This window comes from Mizuhopecten yessoensis, unplaced genomic scaffold (genome assembly GCF_002113885.1).
Source record: "Mizuhopecten yessoensis strain PY_sf001 unplaced genomic scaffold, ASM211388v2 scaffold11173, whole genome shotgun sequence".
Taxonomy (NCBI): Eukaryota; Metazoa; Mollusca; class Bivalvia; order Pectinida; family Pectinidae; genus Mizuhopecten; species Mizuhopecten yessoensis.
In genome coordinates, this window is record NW_018408916.1 from 1,336,832 (window position 1) to 1,356,899 (window position 20,068).

Below are 20,068 nucleotides of genomic sequence, written 5' to 3' on the forward strand. Positions count from 1 at the left end.
TTTTTGTTGACCTTTGTCCATGGAAGGTCCCTGCAAAATTTCATTGAAATTGGTTCAGGGGTTTTGGAGAACAAGATTTTTGAAATTTTAGTCAATTTGACCATTTTTGGCCCCGCCCCTCAGGCCCCTGGGGGCTTAAGACTAAGCCGGCAACTATTTTTGTTGACCTTTGTCCATGGAAGGTCCCTGCAAAATTTCATTGAAATTGGTTCAGGGGTTTTGGAGAAGAAGTCGAAAAATGTAAATTGTTTACGGACGCACGACGGATGACGGACGACGGACGACGACGGACAAAAGGCGATCGCAATAGGTCACTTGAGACTTTGTCTCAGGTGACCTAAAAATAAAAAGCAAACGTTTGTCTAACATGTTCTTGTTATTTAAATAATCACACTATAAAATATGAATGCTTACATATACAACATTGCCTATACAAGGTACAGGATGGTATACATGCCTATACAAGGTACAGGATTGTATACATGCCTATACAAGGTACCGGATTGTATACATGCCTATACAAGGTACAGGATTGTATACATTGATGCCTATACAAGGTACAGGATTGTATACATGCCTATACAAGGTAGAGGATTGTATACATGCCTATACAAGGTACAGGATGGTATACATGCCTATACAAGGTACAGGATTGTATATATGCCTATACAAGGTACAGGATTGTATACATGCCTATACAAGGTACAAGATAGTATACATGCCTATACAAGGTACAGGATTGTATGCATGCCTATACAAGGTACAGGATTGTATACATGCCTATACACGGTACAGGATAGTATACATGCCTATACAAGGTACAGGATTGTATACATGCCTATACAAGGTACAGGGTTGTATACATGCATTAACTTCAACTGTGGCTCACTGAAAGGACATTTGTACAGCAGTGATGGAAATGGGAGGCATTTTGTCTTCCATTTAAAGGACATTTGTACAGCAGTGATTGAAATGGGAGGCATTTTGTCTTCCATTTAAAGGACATTTGTGAATCAGTGATATTTGGAGAACTTTAGTACCGTAAAAACCCATGTAATTTGCGCACCTGTGTAATTTGCGCAGGTACTTTTTGAGGCTGAAAATCTGGAAAAAAGCTTCTACTCGAATATTTTGCGCACCCAAAAAATCTGGAAAAAAAACGATGTTCATGCTCCGAAAATCGCTCTCTGAATAAAAAATAAATATATATATTTCTATGATTTTTTTTTCATTGATGTTAAATGATATTTAAATCCAAGAAGAAACTACGTAAAATGTGTATTTTGTTGCTTGTTTTCTTTGAATTATCTGATCACACATGACACACGTGTGCGCATATCGGCATACATCAATTCATTTTAGCAATATTTTACATAAAACATTTACTTGCTTACAAAAACATATCAATTAATAAGTAATTCGATGTTTAGTAACCGCTGGTGCATATCTCCTGGTGAAAGACATAATTAGATACCTTTTATTGATCATAATTACGATCAGTGAGAAGGGCTCATCATGGCGGCTTGGGTTACGTCACTTCAAACCAGGTCATGTCACAGTTCAGTTTGGCCACGGAATAAGATTATCTAAGTCCGTGGTTTGGCGATATTTTTTGGCCACACATTTTTTACCTACTGTAAAATTATTAAAATCGGTCATCTGTGGTCATGACTACTGGTTTTGCGACATTTACAGGTAAGTAAACCGGAGGGCATGATTTCACCGATATCGTCTGGTCCCGGACAATAGGCCAGGTAGGATCGCATGCTTCAGCGTAAATTATTAACACTTCTCAACACTACAGTCAATACAAATTGCAATGCAGTAATTAGCTAACACTATCTCTGTGATTACCCGTTAACAATAGCTCTACTAATTGAAATGATTTGCAGTCGCGATCGTGTTGTTTTTTTCACTCACCAACACGTGGCATGAATTACGAAGCCCTACTGCATTGTCATAACTACTGACTGATTTGACTGATAAGGGATTATAAAAAATATGTTTATACTAGAAGCGTGGACAATGAATACATCCTCATCAAATCTACTCCAAGGAAAAAAGTAGTTAATGCAGACTTTTTTTACGATGCTTCATTTAATAAATATTGAAATAATTCACGAGGTTATTATCAATCACGTGTTTACGTAATGTTAGACGCGAGATCAACATGAAAGTAAGCCGGAAAAAAACATGCTATACATATACGCATAGGCGATTTGAAAAAACCTTACATAACTTACATGGAACGGAGCTTAAATTGAACAACTACATTTTCGTAATAGTATGGGGAAACGCACTGAGATGTCGAAACGTAACGTCGTAAGTTGATCGGCGATTCTCTGGCAAAGGAATTTGGCTAAACTTTTTTTGTTAACGGTTACCTATTTAATAATACTTTTCACATAAACTCACATAACAACACGTTATGTATCTTTTATTAATGTTTGACATAAATAAATTTGTTGATCGTCATTTGTCTTAAGAGTTCCGTGTACCAAGGGAAATAATCCAAGATGGCGATCTCCCAGAATCGTCGATCTTTTCCTGAAAAAAACTTGAAATTTTCTATACCTGTGTATTTTACGCACCCCCCACTTTGGGTATTAAATTTCTGAAAAAAAAGTGCGCAAATTACATGGGTTTTTACGGTAAATATGGAGGTAATTTGTAATCATAGCTATGTGCACTAACCTTGTGGTGAGTTGATGGAGGAGGGAACAGCCAAACCCTGCAGTAAGTAATTGTTACGGAGAAAGCACATCTCTTTATTGTGGTCATGCTTGTGTACCCTGCACAGTGCACCACCCTCCGACTGCTGGTCAGTCCAGTATATCCAGCGGTCAATCACTGCTAGCCCTAACACTTGACCAGTAATGCCTCTGAACGAAGACACAAGACATTAAATCATTATCAGTTACTTCTTCCAAGAATCTTTGACCCGAAAAGTTTGAGAATTCCTCAAGCTCATGTCATCATTTTATGGTTCAACTTTTCAGCTGTTAAAGGATCCCTATACCAGCTACGTACGTAGGATCCCTATACCAGCTACGTACGTAGGATCCCTATCCCAGCTACGTACCTAGGATCCCTATACCACCTACGTATGTATAGGATCCCTATACCAGCTACGTACCTAGGATCCCGATACCAGCTACGTACCTAGGATCCCTATACCACCTACGTATGTATAGGATCCCTATACCAGCTACGTACGTAGGACCCCTATACCAGCTACATACCTAGGGTCCCTCTCCAAGCTACGTATGTAGGATCCCTATACCAGCTACGTACCTAGGACCCCTATACCAGCTACGTACCTAGGATCCCGATATCAGCTACGTACCTAGGATCCCTATACCAGCTCCGTACGTAGGATCCCTATTCCAGCTACGTAGGTAGGATCCCTTTACCAGCTACGTATGTATAGGATCCCTATACCAGCTACGTACGTAGAATCCCTATACCAGCTCCGTACCTAGGATCCCTATACCAGCTACGTATGTAGGCTCCCTATACCAGCTACGTACGTAGGATCCCTCTACCAGCTACGTACGTAGGATCCCTATACCTGCTACGTACCTAGGATCCCTATACCAGCTACCTACGTAGGATCCCTATACCAGCTACGTATGTATAGGATCCCTATACCAGCTACGTACGTAGGACCCCTATACCAGCTACATACCTAGGGTCCCTCTCCAAGCTACGTATGTAGGATCCCTATACCAGCTACATACGCAGGATCCCTATACCAGCTACGTACGGAGGATCCCTATACCAGCTACGTACGTAGGATCCCTCTACCAGCTACGTACGTAGGATCCCTATACCTGCTACGTACCTAGGATCCCTATACCAGCTCCGTACGTAGGATCCCTATACCAGCTACGTAGGTAGGATCCCTTTACCAGCTACGTATGTATAGGATCCCTATAACAGCTACGTACGTAGGATCCCTATACCAGCTCCGTATGTAGGATCCCTATACCAGCTACATACGCAGGATCCCTATACCGGCTACGTATGTAGGATCCCTATACCAGCTACGTACCTAGGATCCCTATCCCAGCTACGTACGTAGGATCCCTATACCAGCTACATACCTAGGCTCCCTATACCAGCTACGTATGTAGGATCCCTATACCAGCTACATACGCAGGATCCCTATACCGGCTACGTATGTAGGATCCCTATACCAGCTACATACGGAGGATCCCTATACCAGCTACGTATGTAGGGTCCCTATACCAGCTACGTACGTAGGATCCCTAGACCAGCTACGTACCTAGGATCCCTATACCAGCAACGTACCTAGGCTCCCTATACCAGCTACGTAGGTAGGATCCCTTTACCAGCTACGTATGTATAGGATCCCTATAACAGCTACGTACGTAGGATCCCTATACCAGCTCCGTATGTAGGATCCCTATACCAGCTACATACGCAGGATCCCTATACCAGCTACGTACGGAGGATCCCTATACCAGCTACGTACGTAGGACCCCTATACCAGCTACATACCTAGGGTCCCTCTCCAAGCTACGTATGTAGGATCCCTATACCAGCTACATACGCAGGATCCCTATACCAGCTACGTATGTAGGCTCCCTATACCAGCTACGTACGTAGGATCCCTCTACCAGCTACGTACGTAGGATCCCTATACCAGCTCCGTATGTAGGATCCCTATACCAGCTACATACGGAGGATCCCTATACCAGCTACGTATGTAGGATCCCTATACCAGCTACATACGTAGGATCCCTATACCAGCTACGTATGTAGGATCCCTATACCAGCTACGTACGTAGGATCCCTATACCAGCTACGTACGTAGGATCCCTATACCAGCTACGTACGTAGGATCCCTATACCAGCTACGTACGTAGGATCCCTATACCAGCTACGTACGTAGGATCCCTATACCAGCTACGTACGTAGGATCCCTATACCAGCTACGTACGTAGGATCCCTATACCAGCTACGTACGTAGGATCCCTATACCAGCTACGTACGTAGGATCCCTATACCAGCTACATACCTAGGATCCCTATACCAGCTACGTATGTAGGATCCCTATACCAGCTACGTACCTAGGATCCCTATACCAGCTACGTACGTAGGATCCCTATACCAGCTACGTACGTATAGGATCCCTATACCAACTACGTACCTAGGATCCCTATACCAGCTACGTAGGTCACAACTTCATTCGTTTCAAAGCTGTAAAGGTCCCTACAGCTATCATTCCAAATCTATACACAAATCTGTTACTTATGGTACCAGCTAAAGTATAATTCATAAATTTGGCCTTGAAAATCTGGAACAACTTAACGACAATGCTCTTTCTCAAGAAAAAAAACTGGAAATAAAGGTATATATAGGTTATCTAAGCCCTCATTTACATGATTTAAGTTACTGCTGACCAAGGTGACTCATTATCATTGCCAATTATATTGCTGTTGAGGAAATTGCCTGTTACAGTGAAATCGGCTTTTACCAGCATATGCTGTGATGTCAGGTATTCGTGTCTATTAATCACAGACAACATTATAGAAGGGATGAAGGAAGGATCAGAAGAGGGGTGGAGGAGCGTGGGCGAGGGGTGGAGGAGCGTGGGCGAGGGGTGGAGGAGCGTGGGCGAGGGGTGGAGGAGCGTGGGCGAGGGGTCACTCACTGCCAGTGTGTCCTGTGGTCAGCACCATCAGGGAGAGAAACAGACAAGATCTGGTGGTAATGGACATCCATGAAGTAAAGACGATTGTCCTCCGGACTGACCACAAGGTGCTCTGGGTGTCCTACGTCGGTGTTCAATCTGCTGAAATCTGTTCCATCAAGTCGACAACGCCCAATAAATGGAGACCTCCCAATGTCAGAAAAGTACAAATACCTAAAGAGAAAATGGGTCATAGATTTACACTCACATTTTAGATTTACACTCACATTTTGTGATTCGAGATCCAGAGAACATTAATTGGAGTGAATATGTATAGAGTCGGACTATATCTTGAATTCTGTAAGGAATCTCTTTGGGAAGCTTTGTAAAGGTTTTAGTTTCAGAAGTATAAAAACAAGTTATATACATAAAAAAAAAGAAAAAGGAAACAGTCAGTTATTTCAGACTAATTAATGCTTTTGATAGTCTCGCATGTTAAAAGAGGTATACCCATTGACGTGGTCAATATCCAGAGAGTTGGGCTGCTCTAAGTTGTCCTTCACCAAGGTCAAGATGTGCTCTCCAGAGATACAGCCTACCATAATGGCCGCCTACAGCAGTAATGCAGAAAAAGTGTCATGTATAAATTTTGTGACAAAATTATTCCAGAAAAAAGGAGGGAGACTCCCTATTTTCACTCTCTGAAATTGGCAGAAATCTCTAAATTCAAATTCATTGCGTATGAAAGCGTTCAGGATATTTTACTCTCTTTTTTTGACAAATATGGTTGTCATGCTTACCCTTGGACTGGCATCAGCCCAGTAAATGTTTCCCGGCACCCAGTCCACAGTAAGGTCCAGAACATGCTGAATATTGTCTCCTTCATACAAGGTGTTCCTGGAAAGGTCAAGAAAAGGTTGAATGGTTGATAATGCTGAACATTGACTTTGACCTTTCAGATAATGTTGAAATACTCCTAATCTGTATAATTTATAATTATTTTCACTTGTAAAAAATTCCATATAACTCATTTTGTAATTATATAAGATTTCTTTTCAAATTAATTAAACAATCGGTTGATTATAATTTATCTTACTCTGTGACCATGCCCGTAAGGATATCAGTGGTTGCCATGGTAATGGTGTCCTTTGTGGAGTCACAGTACACAACCGAGTTAGTATCATGTCCCACTTCCAAAGAGCTTGGAGTGTCACTATGGGAGAGGATGGTGGGGAGGAGAAGGTCCTGGGTGTAGCCAGGCAGCCCCTGGGGTAGGACAAGTATCTTTCCCCGAGTTCCAATATATAACTGGTCAGTTCCAGGTGTACCTAAAGTGTAATGCCACGTATTAATAGTCAGATCAGAAAGAGTAAGTACAAAATCACATGCAACATATACAATCTCTCATTATCTAGTTAAATATTAAGCAGATACACTGAAAAAGAATTACTAAATGTGATAACATACAGTATTTATTGTTAATCTCAATTCCCTGTGACATAACTTCTACCTAATTTACAGTTTGTGAGACTGCACATGTTTGACAGAAGTATAGGTGTATATTGTGACAGTATAATATTATGGTTTTTGTAAAAAAAAAAATGACTTCAGTGTTACCAAAGAGAGGGAGTCTATATTTACAATAGTCACTCATCAACACCTAAAAAATGAGTAATTCATTTCACTCAATTAACATTTCAACTGTCACCATTCAATACTTAAAAACCATAATCTATACTAATGACATTTATATATATATATACAACAGTTACAAATCAATGATTATGACCAAGTCAAGAATTAAGTCACTATATAAAAAGGTCTGCAGTGTTGAAACTGATGCAGCAGATATATTCTGATTTCTTCAAAATGTCCTTAGTTAGCAAAAACCAGTAAGACTTCCCTTTAGTGGCACAATTAATACTTACGAGAACATGTGTGGCCATCTTTGGTCAAGATTTGATCCGGTGGACACATACAACTGTATCCGGGACGACTGGACAAACATACATGTGAGCAGAGAGCAGTCTGGCATTGGTTTATAGGTGGATCTGTAGCAAAGGCAACGCCTATCTACAGGTCTTATTCACATCTCTTAGATATCAACATTTCAGAACATGCAATTTTACATATTTGCCAATTTACTCCATTTCACCCTATCCTTAGTCTGTGTACATTTTGTGTTTTGACCAAACATCATCAGAGTTGAATAACATGCAAGTTATTGTGCAGATATGATGATTACTTCAGGGCAACAACATTCTCTGTATAGTTATGACCTGACCTTGACATGTCGTATACAATAATATAATTGACCTCTACTAATATACCTTCAGGTATTCCGTGCAGGCTTGGTGAGCCTATTACAAGGGAGTTTGGATGATGGAGACCATTTTTGAAGAGTGAGATTCTCCGACAACCATTGTACAAGTTACAGCTGCTCATTGATCCCTCCCGGACATTGGCCCAGTACAAGGTGCCCTCCAACAAGGCCAGAGAGGATGGTCGGTGCAGCCCCCGCGATACCACAATCTACAACATACAGAGACCATGCAGGCTGCAACACCACAACATACAACTTTATATAGAGAATGATCAGTGCAGGCCTCGTAACACAACATATAAAAGCAGAGAACTAGAACGGTAAGCCACAGACTAACTCAAACCCCACATGCATCTCCGTAGGATGAACGTTCGGTGGAAACCAACTAATACTATTTATAGTGTAAAACAGCTTTTATTTTTCTTTCATCAAAAATAAGGATACAAGTATTAAGTATACCTAGTTTACTTGTTACCATATGACCACATATAATTGCCCGTGTATATATATATATATATATATATATGATCTCATTCCTATGTATTAGCGCAAAATGAATGAATAAGGCCAAATAAAATTAATTACTTGGTTCTCAGGCCATTTTTTTTCAAAATAGATGCGGCAGGACGGTAATTTTTTTTCCATTTTACATGGCAAAAACGAGAGGGCGATTTTTTTTTTACTGTGTAGTTTGTAAAACGTTCATTGTGGACATGACCTTGTTTTTTTATAGTTGTGTAGAGACCCATCATAGAGCAAGCCTCCGAAAATCCCCCCACGATGTTCCAGATGAAAATCACGAACCCCCCATTCCTTATTTGTACCGAAATGAGCGCCATTTGTACACAAGACTAATAAGTCATAATCATTTTAATGCTTGCCTGTATCTCAATCCTTACCTTTATTCAAACGTTTTCGTGACTTGGGTGACTAACGAGTAAAAAGGACATGCGGACCAATTTTCCGGATTTTTTTTAAGACGGCGGCTGGCGCATTCACGATTTTTTTTTTTTTTTACTTTCACGATAAAATCGGCAATGCGGTGCCCTAAAATGAAATGCGGGCGGGCCTGAGAACTAAGTAATCTTTTTTTTTTTGGACTAAGTATGCTTGAGCACTTTATCTAAGCCCAAGGGTGTTAGGACAGACATCCAGAAGCACACCCTTCCCTTCCACCCAGAGTTAGCTGTGAATGGTATAACATATTCTATAGCAATAATAACAGCTAATACAAGTCAAGACATCTGATCAATTTATACTGACATTGTCCATCGTACAATAATCTAGCTGGCTCTTACCTGCCTGTGCGATCCATCCAGGTGGGAACTCTCTATTCTGTGTAATAGGGAGTCTGCCCATAGAACGGTTTTCCTTGGCCTGTCCATCACCAAACCTGTCGGCTGTCGGAGCTGGCCACTCACGATCACAGCAGTGTTTCTGCCATCCAGGTCAGATGATGTAATTTTTGGTGTCCTTCCCCAGTTGGACCAGAACATCTTCCTGTTGAAAGAACATTGTTTTAAATAATATACTACCATCTACAGCAACAGCAACTCTCATCCTCCTGTTTACCGTAAAATGTAGTTCTTGATGCGGTGATCATGACCACATTAAGACAGAAACGTAAATCACTCCAACCTAATCAAAACCCCTTTCTATCAGATAGACATTATACATATAGCTACAAACAACCATAAGGCACAACCTTTCCTATTCTAACAAATGTACAGTGGAACATCAGTACATTTGGATAAGTCTTTGATCAACCCAAACTACTGTGAAGTAAATGGACAAATATCACGGTTATTATAGTCAACTATAGGAAGTTGACTAGTAGTCATCAGTTTGTGTCGGCTATTTATGTACTTCAATAAATGTGATCTAAAGTGTAAGTGACACATTTAATGAATGTCTGAACTCAGAAACACACAGTGTTTACACACAGTTTACCCTCCAGATAATACACCAGATGTATTATCTGGAGGGTCGTGTTAAATACTTAAGGAGACAGGACCCAAATCGGTGCACTTTTTGCAAAAACTCCTTTTAAATATAACAATGACGTAGCTTTAGAATAGGTAGTCATGCACCATTTTTTGTCTACAGATGATTAGTTTTGAAGTTAAAATAGCACCAGCAAACGTAATTAAAATTCCAAAGTCCGTGTTTTGTTTACATTTTTTTTTTAAATGGCACGTGCAATGACTATGCATTCTGTTTTGGATTAAAGGGATAAATTCAACCTATAGAAGTACTTGTTTTCATATAAATCCCAAAGGTCATCATAAAATGAAATTATTCATTTAAGGTGTACAATACTGCAAAATTCAAACCTTTATCCGATTATGGTCCTGACATTCGAAAAAAACCAGAAACGCTGACATCAGTGTTCTATAAATATCTCACATGAGCCCCGTGTACTAATTTCGTTTGTAAGAACATGCACCCATCGATATTCTTCCTTTGATACAATGATATATGAAGATAATTCATCCTCAGAATTTCCAATGAACGAATAAAATAATGGTTTGGTGATCCGATTTGGGTCCCGCGCCGTATCCTTATAGTCTACCTTGAATGATGGCAAATTATGATGTCCTGCAATTTGTCCAGGTTTTCCTTGACCACGACACAGCTGACTGGTTTTGTCCTCACACAGGCTAATATTTGACCCCTGTCCTCACTGACCACGTACACGGCATTGGTCATCCAGTCGACAGCCACCCCCTTCGACCTGGACAGACCTGTAACGGTTACATCAATCTAGACCAGCATACAATTTGAGCATTGATGACTTTATTTCTTTTATTGATTTTGATAAAATCTGAAATATGATAAATTACCTATTTAAATTATTTCTTGAAAATTCGAGTTTTCTGACTACACATTTTGCAAATTTGGGACATAAGACACCAGTTGTGCTTTTCATTTCCATTTCATCGTTTAGGTATACACAAGTTTTAGAATTATAAGCTTCTCTTCCAATATTCCCGGCATCAAATAATGAAAATGTGTCATTTTGACAATAAGTGTTTTGACCTCAATTAGCCTTATTTACATAATTATTACTATTTTTACCATGGCAACAAGGTAAAATTTATATCCTCATTTTACATGATTTATATTTTCTATGTATGTAATTATCTTAGGATCCTGTTTCGGGGTCCAATACTAGATTACCTGGTGGTGGGAGTCAAATCCACACATACATATAGCAACTCAATATAGTGTTCAATTACAACCAAACACTTTGGACCTCCCATATGATGAGGACAGCTATTACAGACTCATTAATGATAAAATCCTGAGCTTGGCAAACTGGGAAGCAAATGTTCCTCATTTTGACACTATCTTCTTGATCTCAAATAACTGAAAAGTGGACAGAGATTTAAATTTTTGTTCTTATTTTTGCAATACCTATCAGCTTGATACTACCAGGTTATTGAAGGAGCTAGTCCTGTTGCACTTAATGTCATTTCATGAGCAACAGATGGTCAAAAGTACAATATACCAATGTCCACCAGGGTGTGTGTTGTCCAGTTTCTTGGCCATCCCACATGTCTAAACTGTACCCAGCTGGAGGTCCGGTTGACTGCTGTCCAGAACAGATTATCATTTGGACCAAAATCTGGAATCAAAAGTGGAACACAAATTGCAACTATATCATTGACAAGTTCATTAATGCACAATTTCTTTGCTTTATTTCATTTTTTTAATTGCAGAATCATTACTAAATTTATTTATCATTGTCAATTACACTTGCAGACGTCACAGTTTATTAAGATACTATGTACCAGGGAAAATTGCAAAAGCAGTCTCTTCCAGTAAATCTTATATCAATATCCAAATGTAATGAGAAAAAGATAATCTCAAAAGAGACCAGATTGCTGAACAAGGGTGGTCTCTCAAGTAGATTGTAGCAAACAGTATACATATATTTCAGTAATTTAATTTGCTTGTTTCTATCATTTTTTCTTTGGTCAGTTGATATAAAGGACCATTAAGCCACAAACAATTAGTGCATCCATACTCTGTGGTAGGACCATCTGCTGCTGACCATAAAAGATGTCAGTTTGACCTCCGCTCTACCGTATGACCTACCCAGGTCCACAATGTCTGGCTGATCCTCAAAGACAGTCGTCCAGAGTCCAGACCGAATGTGATATGCCAGAACTCCCGTGTTGGCTGCCACGTATAACACAGGGTCAGGATCTGTATACCAACACAATGTCAGAGGGATGTTTTATTATGATGTACTAATCCTAATCTACATAATACCAAGTATTTTTTAATTTGACACATGAAACAGATTTTCTAACAGAACTTACAGAGTCACCTCCTTCATCCCCCAGACTTCTGAATCCCTTTTTGTTTGCATACCAATATTATTGCTATCATCGTGTACTTCAAATAGCTAGCAGCAGGAACCTCTGCTAATCAAAAACTTCGATCCTAATTTCATAATTTAACACTTCATTTCATACCTTGACATTTCTGTATTTGTTCTGTAAGTGTTTTAATTTTACTCTTCATTTAGTGTGTGTTTCTTCTGTTATGTATTAAAAATGGTTGATATCATACCTGAATTGTGTCTACAGATAAATAATCTACAGAGCTGACCTTGAAATCGCAGTGTTATGCAATAGAGGTACTGACCTTACACCGTACAGTGAGTGGTGTTGTGTGATAGAGGTACTGACCTTACACCGTACAGTGACTGGTGTTGTGTGATAGAGGTACTGACCTTACACCTACAGTGAGTGGTGTTGTGTGATAGAGGTACTGACCTTACACCGTACAGTGACTGGTGTTGTGTGATAGAGGTACTGACCTTACACCTACAGTGAGTGGTGTTGTGTGATAGAGGTACTGACCTTACACCGTACTGTGAGTGGTGTTGTGTGATAGAGGTGCTGACCTTACACCGTACAGTGAGTGGTGTTGTGTGATAGAGGTACTGACCTTACACCATACAGTGAGTGGTGTTGTGTGATAGAGGTACTGACCTTACACTGTACAGTGAATGGTGTTATGTGATAGAGGTACTGACCTTACACCATACAGTGAGTGGTGTTGTGTGATAGAGGTACTGACCTTACACCGTACTGTGAGTGGTGTTGTGTGATAGAGGTACTGACCTTGAACTCTACAGTGAGTGATGTTGTGTGATAGAGGTACTGACCTTGAACTCTAAAGTAAGTGATGTTGTGTGATAGAGGTACTGACCTTGAACTCTAAAGTAAGTGATGTTGTGTGATGGAGGTACTGACCTTGAACTCTACCACGAGTGGTGTTGTGTGATAGAGGTGCTGACCTACAGTGCGTGGTGGTGTGTGATAGAGGTACTGACCTTACACCGTACATTGAGTGGTGTTGTGTGATAGAGGTACTGACCTTACACCATGCAGTGAGTGGTGTTGTGTGATAGAGGTACTGACCTTGAACTCTAAAGTAAGTGATGTTGTGGGATAGAGGTACTGACCTTGAACTCTACAGTGAGTGATGTTGTGCGATGGAGGTACTGACCTTGAACTCTACAACGAGTGGTGTTTTGTGATAGAGGTGCTGACCTACAGTGAGTGATGTTGTGTGATAGAGGTACTGACCTTACACCGTACATTGAGTGGTGTTGTGTGATAGAGGTACTGACCTTACACCATACAGGGAGTGGTGTTGTGTGATAGAGGTGCTGACCTACAGTGCGTGGTGGTGTGTGATAGAGGTACTGACCTTACACCGTACAGTGAGCGGTGTTGTGTGATAGAGGTACTGACCTTACACCACACAGTGAGTGGTGTTGTGTGATAGAGGTACTGACCTTGAACTCTAAAGTAAGTGATGTTGTGTGATAGAGGTACTGACCTTGAACTCTACAGTGAGTGATGTTGTGTGATGGAGGTACTGACCTTGAACTCTACAACGAGTGGTGTTGTGTGATAGAGGTGCTGACCTACAGTGAGTGATGTTGTGTGATAGAGGTACTGACCTTGAACTCTACAGTGAGTGGTGTTGTGTGATAGAGGTACTGACCTTGAACTCTAAAGTAAGTGATGTTGTGTGATAGAGGTACTGACCTTGAACCCTACAGGGAGTGGTGTTGTGTGATAGAAGTACTGACCTTGAACCCTACATTGAGTGGTGTTGTGTGATAGAGGTACTGACCTTGAACTCTACAGTGAGTGATGCTGTGTGATAGAGGTACTGACCTTGAACCCTACAGTGAGTGGTGTTGTGTGATAGAGGTACTGACCTTACACTGTACAGTGAGTGGTGTTGTGTGATAGAGGTACTGACCTTGAACTCTACAGTGAGTGGTGTTGTGTGATAAAGGTACTGACCTTGAACTCTACAGTGAGTGATGCTGTGTGATAGAGGTACTGACCTTGAACTCGACAGTGAGTGGTGTTCTCTAGTCTGTAACCATGGAGACAGGAGCAGTTAAAGCTCCCATTGGTATTGGTACACTCCTGATCACATGGCAACCTGCCCCGATGTATGTTACACTCATCAATGTCTAAAAACATATAAGGTATGTGTTGAAGGCAATACTCTTGACAACTGATATAACAAAGCTTATGTCACCTTGACATTTCCTCTGATATTATTTTTTTCTTCCATCTTTGTATTATCTTTAATTTGTTTTCAAGTTATAAATAAATGTCATCAAAGGTGACAAGATAAGAAGTAAATGTTTGAAAATGAGATATTTACCATACTGGGGTAAGAATTGTGTTGATCGATTTATTACTATCACAGATATCCTACCTTTACAGGTAACATTGTCACAGATATCCTACCTTTACAGGTAACATTGTCACAGATATCTTACCTTTACAGGTAACACTGTCACAGATATCCTACCTTTACAGGTAACATTGTCCGTCATCAGTGTGAACCCCAGTTGACAGATACACACAGGTCCGTACGGCAGTACCTTACACACTCCAAACTCTCCACACTTCCCAGCTTGACAGGCATTTCTCGAACTATCTGAAAGTGATACGTTGAAAATCTGTTAACACATTTTCTGTACAAGCAAGCCAGTCTATATACATTTTACTAATAAACATGTCATTCATTCTCTTATCATTCATTACCCTGACAACCGTCCATGTTACTTATAACCCTGACAATCCTAATTCTTCATTATCACCTTGACAACCATTCATCTTAATTATGGCATTGACAATACATGATGTGACCTTAAAAATCATACATCTTATTATGACATTGACAACCTTTCATTTTGCAAATGACCTTGACAATCCTACATTTTACTTACAGCCTTGACTGCATTACACCTGAATTATGACCTTGACAATCTTAATTAAGACTTTGACAAAACCACAACTTACATATGACCTTGACAACCTTACATCTTGTCCTTGACCTCGACACATCTCCATTAGACATTATCTTGTAAACTTTCGTCATGCATACAAATTACCTTAATTACAACCTTCTGAACTTCATCTTTACTTTTCTTGTCAAAAAGGTTCACATTGACAAAACCTTTTCAGTCTGTTTAGAACCATAATATTCAAATATAGTATAAAACTCACCACAATTCGTGGACTCGTCGGACTCATCATCACAGTCTGCATGTCCATCACACACCTTATTACATACCAGACAGCTCTTACGGTCAGCGCACAGGAATCGGTCATGCTCAAGTGTACAGTTCTCTTTTGGATCTGGATAAAAAAGTTGATATGAATAGAACAGATTAAAATCAAGTTCATCCAAAAGCATTAAAATAATGACTGTTCTTTAAGGTGTATTCTCACATAATCATTAAGATCTGAGGTAGCCTCGATTAAACTTATTTCTGGATGAACTGTAAAATTCCCAATATTGGCGTAAAATATGGAAGGTTTTGTTATGATTCTGCATGGTCCTATAGATCAATCAATTAATTTGTAGCTTGTTTTTTCCAATAAAGCATTCACTAACGCATTGCTCATCTCAAACCCAAGGAACATATGTGATTTCAGGTATATGTTTATATGATTTTTACAGATTGCAAAAACAAATTGTAGATTAAAATTTCTATGATTTACCACAAACAAGTTCATCAGATCCATCAGCACAGTCGTTATGCCCATCACAGACAAAGTCTCGGGGCACACATTCACTAGTTTGAGCACAAGGGAAGTATTTTCTCTGGTCTGTACAGTTCCCCAGCACTACAATACACACAAAAAATCACCTTACATCTGACCTTGGTGAGGGATAAAAACACTCATACATGATGTTTGAAAAGTGGGAAGCAACTCAAATCAATACCCTCAATGAAAGTCATTTGGGGTTTTGATTTTTAGGAGGGATATCAACAGAACCACTAAAGGAGCTGGCAAATCTAGTCATAAATATAACAAAGATGGGTTTCAGAATATGCCATATTTACCACAGAATCTCTCATCTGAATGGTCTAGGCAGTCACTCTTCCTGTCACAGAACTTGTCCTTTGAGATACAGAGACTGCCATCATGACATCTAGCTTTGTCAGGTTCACATTCTACAACTGTTAGACAAAATCATAAGAAACATACACTACAGTATAATTAACATGAGCTACCTCTTCTTAACAATATTCAGTACTGTTAATCAGATTCTGTGCATTTCCCATAGACCACCCACTCTTTTCTCATCCAAAATACCCCAATGTACTAAATATTTCCATCTGCAATGGGGGGGGTTTTGTGTGTGAATATTATATAAGGAAAGTTTGGAATAATTTAAGCCATCTTTTCCTTCATCTGAAGGTGTGCTTCACTTAGATCCAGGAGAAGAAGCGAAAGTGTGCTGGACCTCCATCCAGGTGAACAATGGATGTGTGCTGGGCCTCCATCCAAGTGAAAAATGGATGTGTGCTGGGCCTCCATCCAGGTAAACAATGGATGTGTGCTGGATCTTCATCCAGGTGAAAAATGGATGTGTCCTGGGCCTCCATCAAGGTGAACAATGGATGTGTGCTGGGCCTCCATCCAGGTAAACAATGGATGTGTGCTGGGTCTTCATCCAGGTGAAAAATGGATGTGTCCTGGGCCTCCATCCAGGTGAACAATGGGTGTGTGCTGGGCCTCCATCCAGGTGAACACTGGATGATGTGTGCTGGGCCTCCATCAAGGAGAACAGTGGGTGTGTGCTGGGCCTCCATCCAGGTGAACAATGGGTGTGGGCTGGGGCTCCGTCCAGGTGAACAATGGATGTGTGCTGGGCCGCCATCCAGGGGAACAATGGATGTGTGCTGGGCCGCCATCCAGGGGAACAATGGATGTGTGCTGGGCCGCCATCCAGGTGAACAATGGGTGTGGGCTGGGGCTCCGTCCAGGTGAACAATGGATGTGTGCTGGGCCGCCATCCAGGGGAACAATGGATGTGTGCTGGGCCTCCATCCAGGTGAACAATGGATGATGTGTGCTGGGCCTCCATCAAGGTGAACAATGGGTGTGTGCTGGGCCTCCATCCAGGTGAACAATGGATGTGTGCTGGACCTCCATCCAGGTGACCCATGGATGTGTGCTGGGCCTCCATCCAGGTGAACAATGGATGTGTGATGGACCTCCATCCAGGTGAACAATTGATGATGTGTGCTGCACCTCCATCCAGGTGAACAATGGATGTGTGCTGCACCTCCATCCAGGTGAAAAAATGGATGTGTGCTGGGCCTCCATCCAGGTGAAAAATGGATGTGTGCTGGGCCTACATCCAGGTGAACAATGGATGATGTGTGCTGGGCCTCCATCAAGGTGAACAATGGATGTGTGCTGGACCTCCATCCAGGTGAAAAATGGATGTGTGCTGGGCCTCCATCCAGTTGAAAAATGGATGTGTGCTGGGCTAAATCCTAGGAGAAGAAGTGGAGGTGTGCTGGTCCTTGAGGGGAAATGGAGGCATGCTGGACCTAGAACCAGGGTCTAAATGGAGGTGTGCTGGGCCTCGCTCCAGGGGGAAAATGAATGTGTGCTGGGCTAAATCCAGGGAGAAGTAGATGTGTGCTGGTCCTCGATCCAGTGGAAAATTGGAGATGTAGTTGGCTTGAATCCAGGGGGAAAAGAATATATATTCGGGGTTAACTCCTGGGAGAAGAAGGGCATGTGTACTGAGGGTCTACATTTAGAAGAATTGCATGTGTGCTAGGTCTAGTTCTCGTAGGAGAATTAGGTCGAGATACACTAGGCCTAAGACCCAGGAGGGGTTGAGCCTCGACCCAGGGGGAGACAACCAGGTATGCATGGTCTAGATCTAGTGGGACAAACTATAGGCCTAAATGGACCAAACCCTTACAAAAACTTAAACATTGTGCAATTTTTTTCTCTGCTCATCAAAATTGTATGCGACAAGATTTTCACCATTAGCATTTCCATTGTAACACATACCCCTTTGTCAATATGTCAACCAAAATGGCATTTCCATTATGTATTGCACACACAGTAAAGAACCAAAGTTTTAGTGTTAGTTGCAGAAGTTGGCATATCAATTGTACCATTGAGGCTGAAATAAATAAACACCAGCCCTGTTTGCAACATTTAACATTAATGATTTATTGAGAATGAAATCAATATTGGATGATCATGCATAGCAAATTATTTTTACACTTAACAATCGTCTAGTATTTCAATCAGTCACAACAAACCATAGGAAGATTATACATGTATTGCATTTTAAAACTTCTCCGAATTTATTTGTATGTTTTATCCAAAAACGCTGTGACATTTATATTTTGAAAATTTCGCTATGTTATAGCACAATGTGGAAATAAAATATTTTTTTTTTATTGCAATTCTAAGTCATGATGTTGGGCCTTTTTTCCTATTAGACGTCAAATCAGCAGATTGCATTTCACCAAACCAAGGTTTAGTTATACTGCTTTAAAACTGTTGGGACAATACATTATAATTCAATGTAATTTCATGGATTTGTATTTTTCTGAAGATTTTCTTCGAGTGAAAATTTAAGTCACCGCCATATTCATGATATTGCATCTCGATCTGATAAAACTATACCGCTTTCTTGACTCGGTGGTGATGCGGCAACAACTCCAACGGAGCTAAAGACCAGACATAAAACACAGCAATGGAACAACCGATCTGAGTCCATGGTCAATTTTCTCCACTCAAACACCTTCTCGCCTCGATCCTTCTCGCTTCACCGACAGCCTGAAATGCAACGTCTACACCGGAAGTCAGTCACGCGTGAAACGCACGTGCATTTGTCACTGTACATCCGAAACACTCATGTCCTTCATGTTGGGTGTGAAGTTTTTTTAAATCTTTGTATATTCATCTTCATCCGCATTTTTTTCAATTTTGATTTCATTAAAATTCCCTGCAATTTGCATTTTGCTCAATTTCAATTACATGATGTGTGGTATTTTGTCATCTACTTCGACCTACTTCATCATATTGAAGACTGTACAGGAAAAAGAATGTTAGAAAAGAGCTAATTTTTTTTTAGAGAGGAGAGACGACTTTTAAAGGTTACCAAAGTTTCAGATGAGACCACATGCAGGGACCTGAGAATTTGTTACATCTATATTTGGACCTAAACAAAGGTGTTCAGAGTAATGTTACGTGTTGGTAAAAATGACACCCCCATTTTTTACCGAAAGTCGATCTAAACCCCTAAAACATGTAAAATTACTCTGAACACCTTAGTTTAGATTCAAATATAGCTGTAACAAATTTTCAGGTCTCTGTGGTCACCAACACTGGATGTGATATATGGTATCTGTTAGTGACAGCCGCGCAGCCCTACGCTGAACCTTTTGGTACAAGCATATTCCAAAGTCGGACGCACTAGAGATTTGTATGCTTGTTCCTTTATTGTTTTAGAATTATTTTTTAGGTTACGCCGAATGAAGCCAAGAGGCTTTACTAGTAATTTCAGTAATGTGAGAATTCCATTTCAGATCTTTTTTCAATGTTACACCCAAATATTTTGCTTTATGACCATGAAGAAAATAGTTACATTTTGGGGTTGGAATTCCATTTGCCATCTATTTTCCCCAACTGCGAGCTTATCTAAATCCCTCTGCAGTATTGTGGCGTTCTCACTGGAGGTGACATGTAGTTTTGTATAAA

At 40.5% G+C, this 20,068-nt stretch overlaps 1 protein-coding gene across 1 annotated transcript in view; it reads right to left on the reverse strand.

Moving 5' to 3' along the window:
• Window positions 1-19,174, reverse strand: part of LOC110467485 (prolow-density lipoprotein receptor-related protein 1-like) — a 34,853-nt gene extending 15,679 nt beyond the window's left edge. Inside the window, exons 1-17 of the mRNA XM_021524692.1 lie at window positions 18,992-19,174; window positions 16,390-16,506; window positions 16,043-16,168; window positions 15,545-15,676; window positions 14,844-14,972; window positions 14,365-14,496; window positions 12,084-12,194; window positions 11,494-11,610; window positions 10,555-10,726; window positions 9,281-9,482; window positions 7,990-8,191; window positions 7,588-7,710; window positions 6,756-6,987; window positions 6,460-6,556; window positions 6,170-6,270; window positions 5,681-5,893; window positions 2,695-2,882 (exon numbers count right to left, since the gene is read on the reverse strand). Coding sequence (XP_021380367.1) covers window positions 2,695-2,882; window positions 5,681-5,893; window positions 6,170-6,270; window positions 6,460-6,556; window positions 6,756-6,987; window positions 7,588-7,710; window positions 7,990-8,191; window positions 9,281-9,482; window positions 10,555-10,726; window positions 11,494-11,610; window positions 12,084-12,194; window positions 14,365-14,496; window positions 14,844-14,972; window positions 15,545-15,676; window positions 16,043-16,168; window positions 16,390-16,506; window positions 18,992-19,085 — 2,488 coding nt within the window. The 5' untranslated portion in view covers window positions 19,086-19,174. The remainder of the gene's footprint in view (window positions 1-2,694; window positions 2,883-5,680; window positions 5,894-6,169; window positions 6,271-6,459; window positions 6,557-6,755; window positions 6,988-7,587; window positions 7,711-7,989; window positions 8,192-9,280; window positions 9,483-10,554; window positions 10,727-11,493; window positions 11,611-12,083; window positions 12,195-14,364; window positions 14,497-14,843; window positions 14,973-15,544; window positions 15,677-16,042; window positions 16,169-16,389; window positions 16,507-18,991) is intronic.
• Window positions 19,175-20,068: the final 894 nt, after the last annotated feature.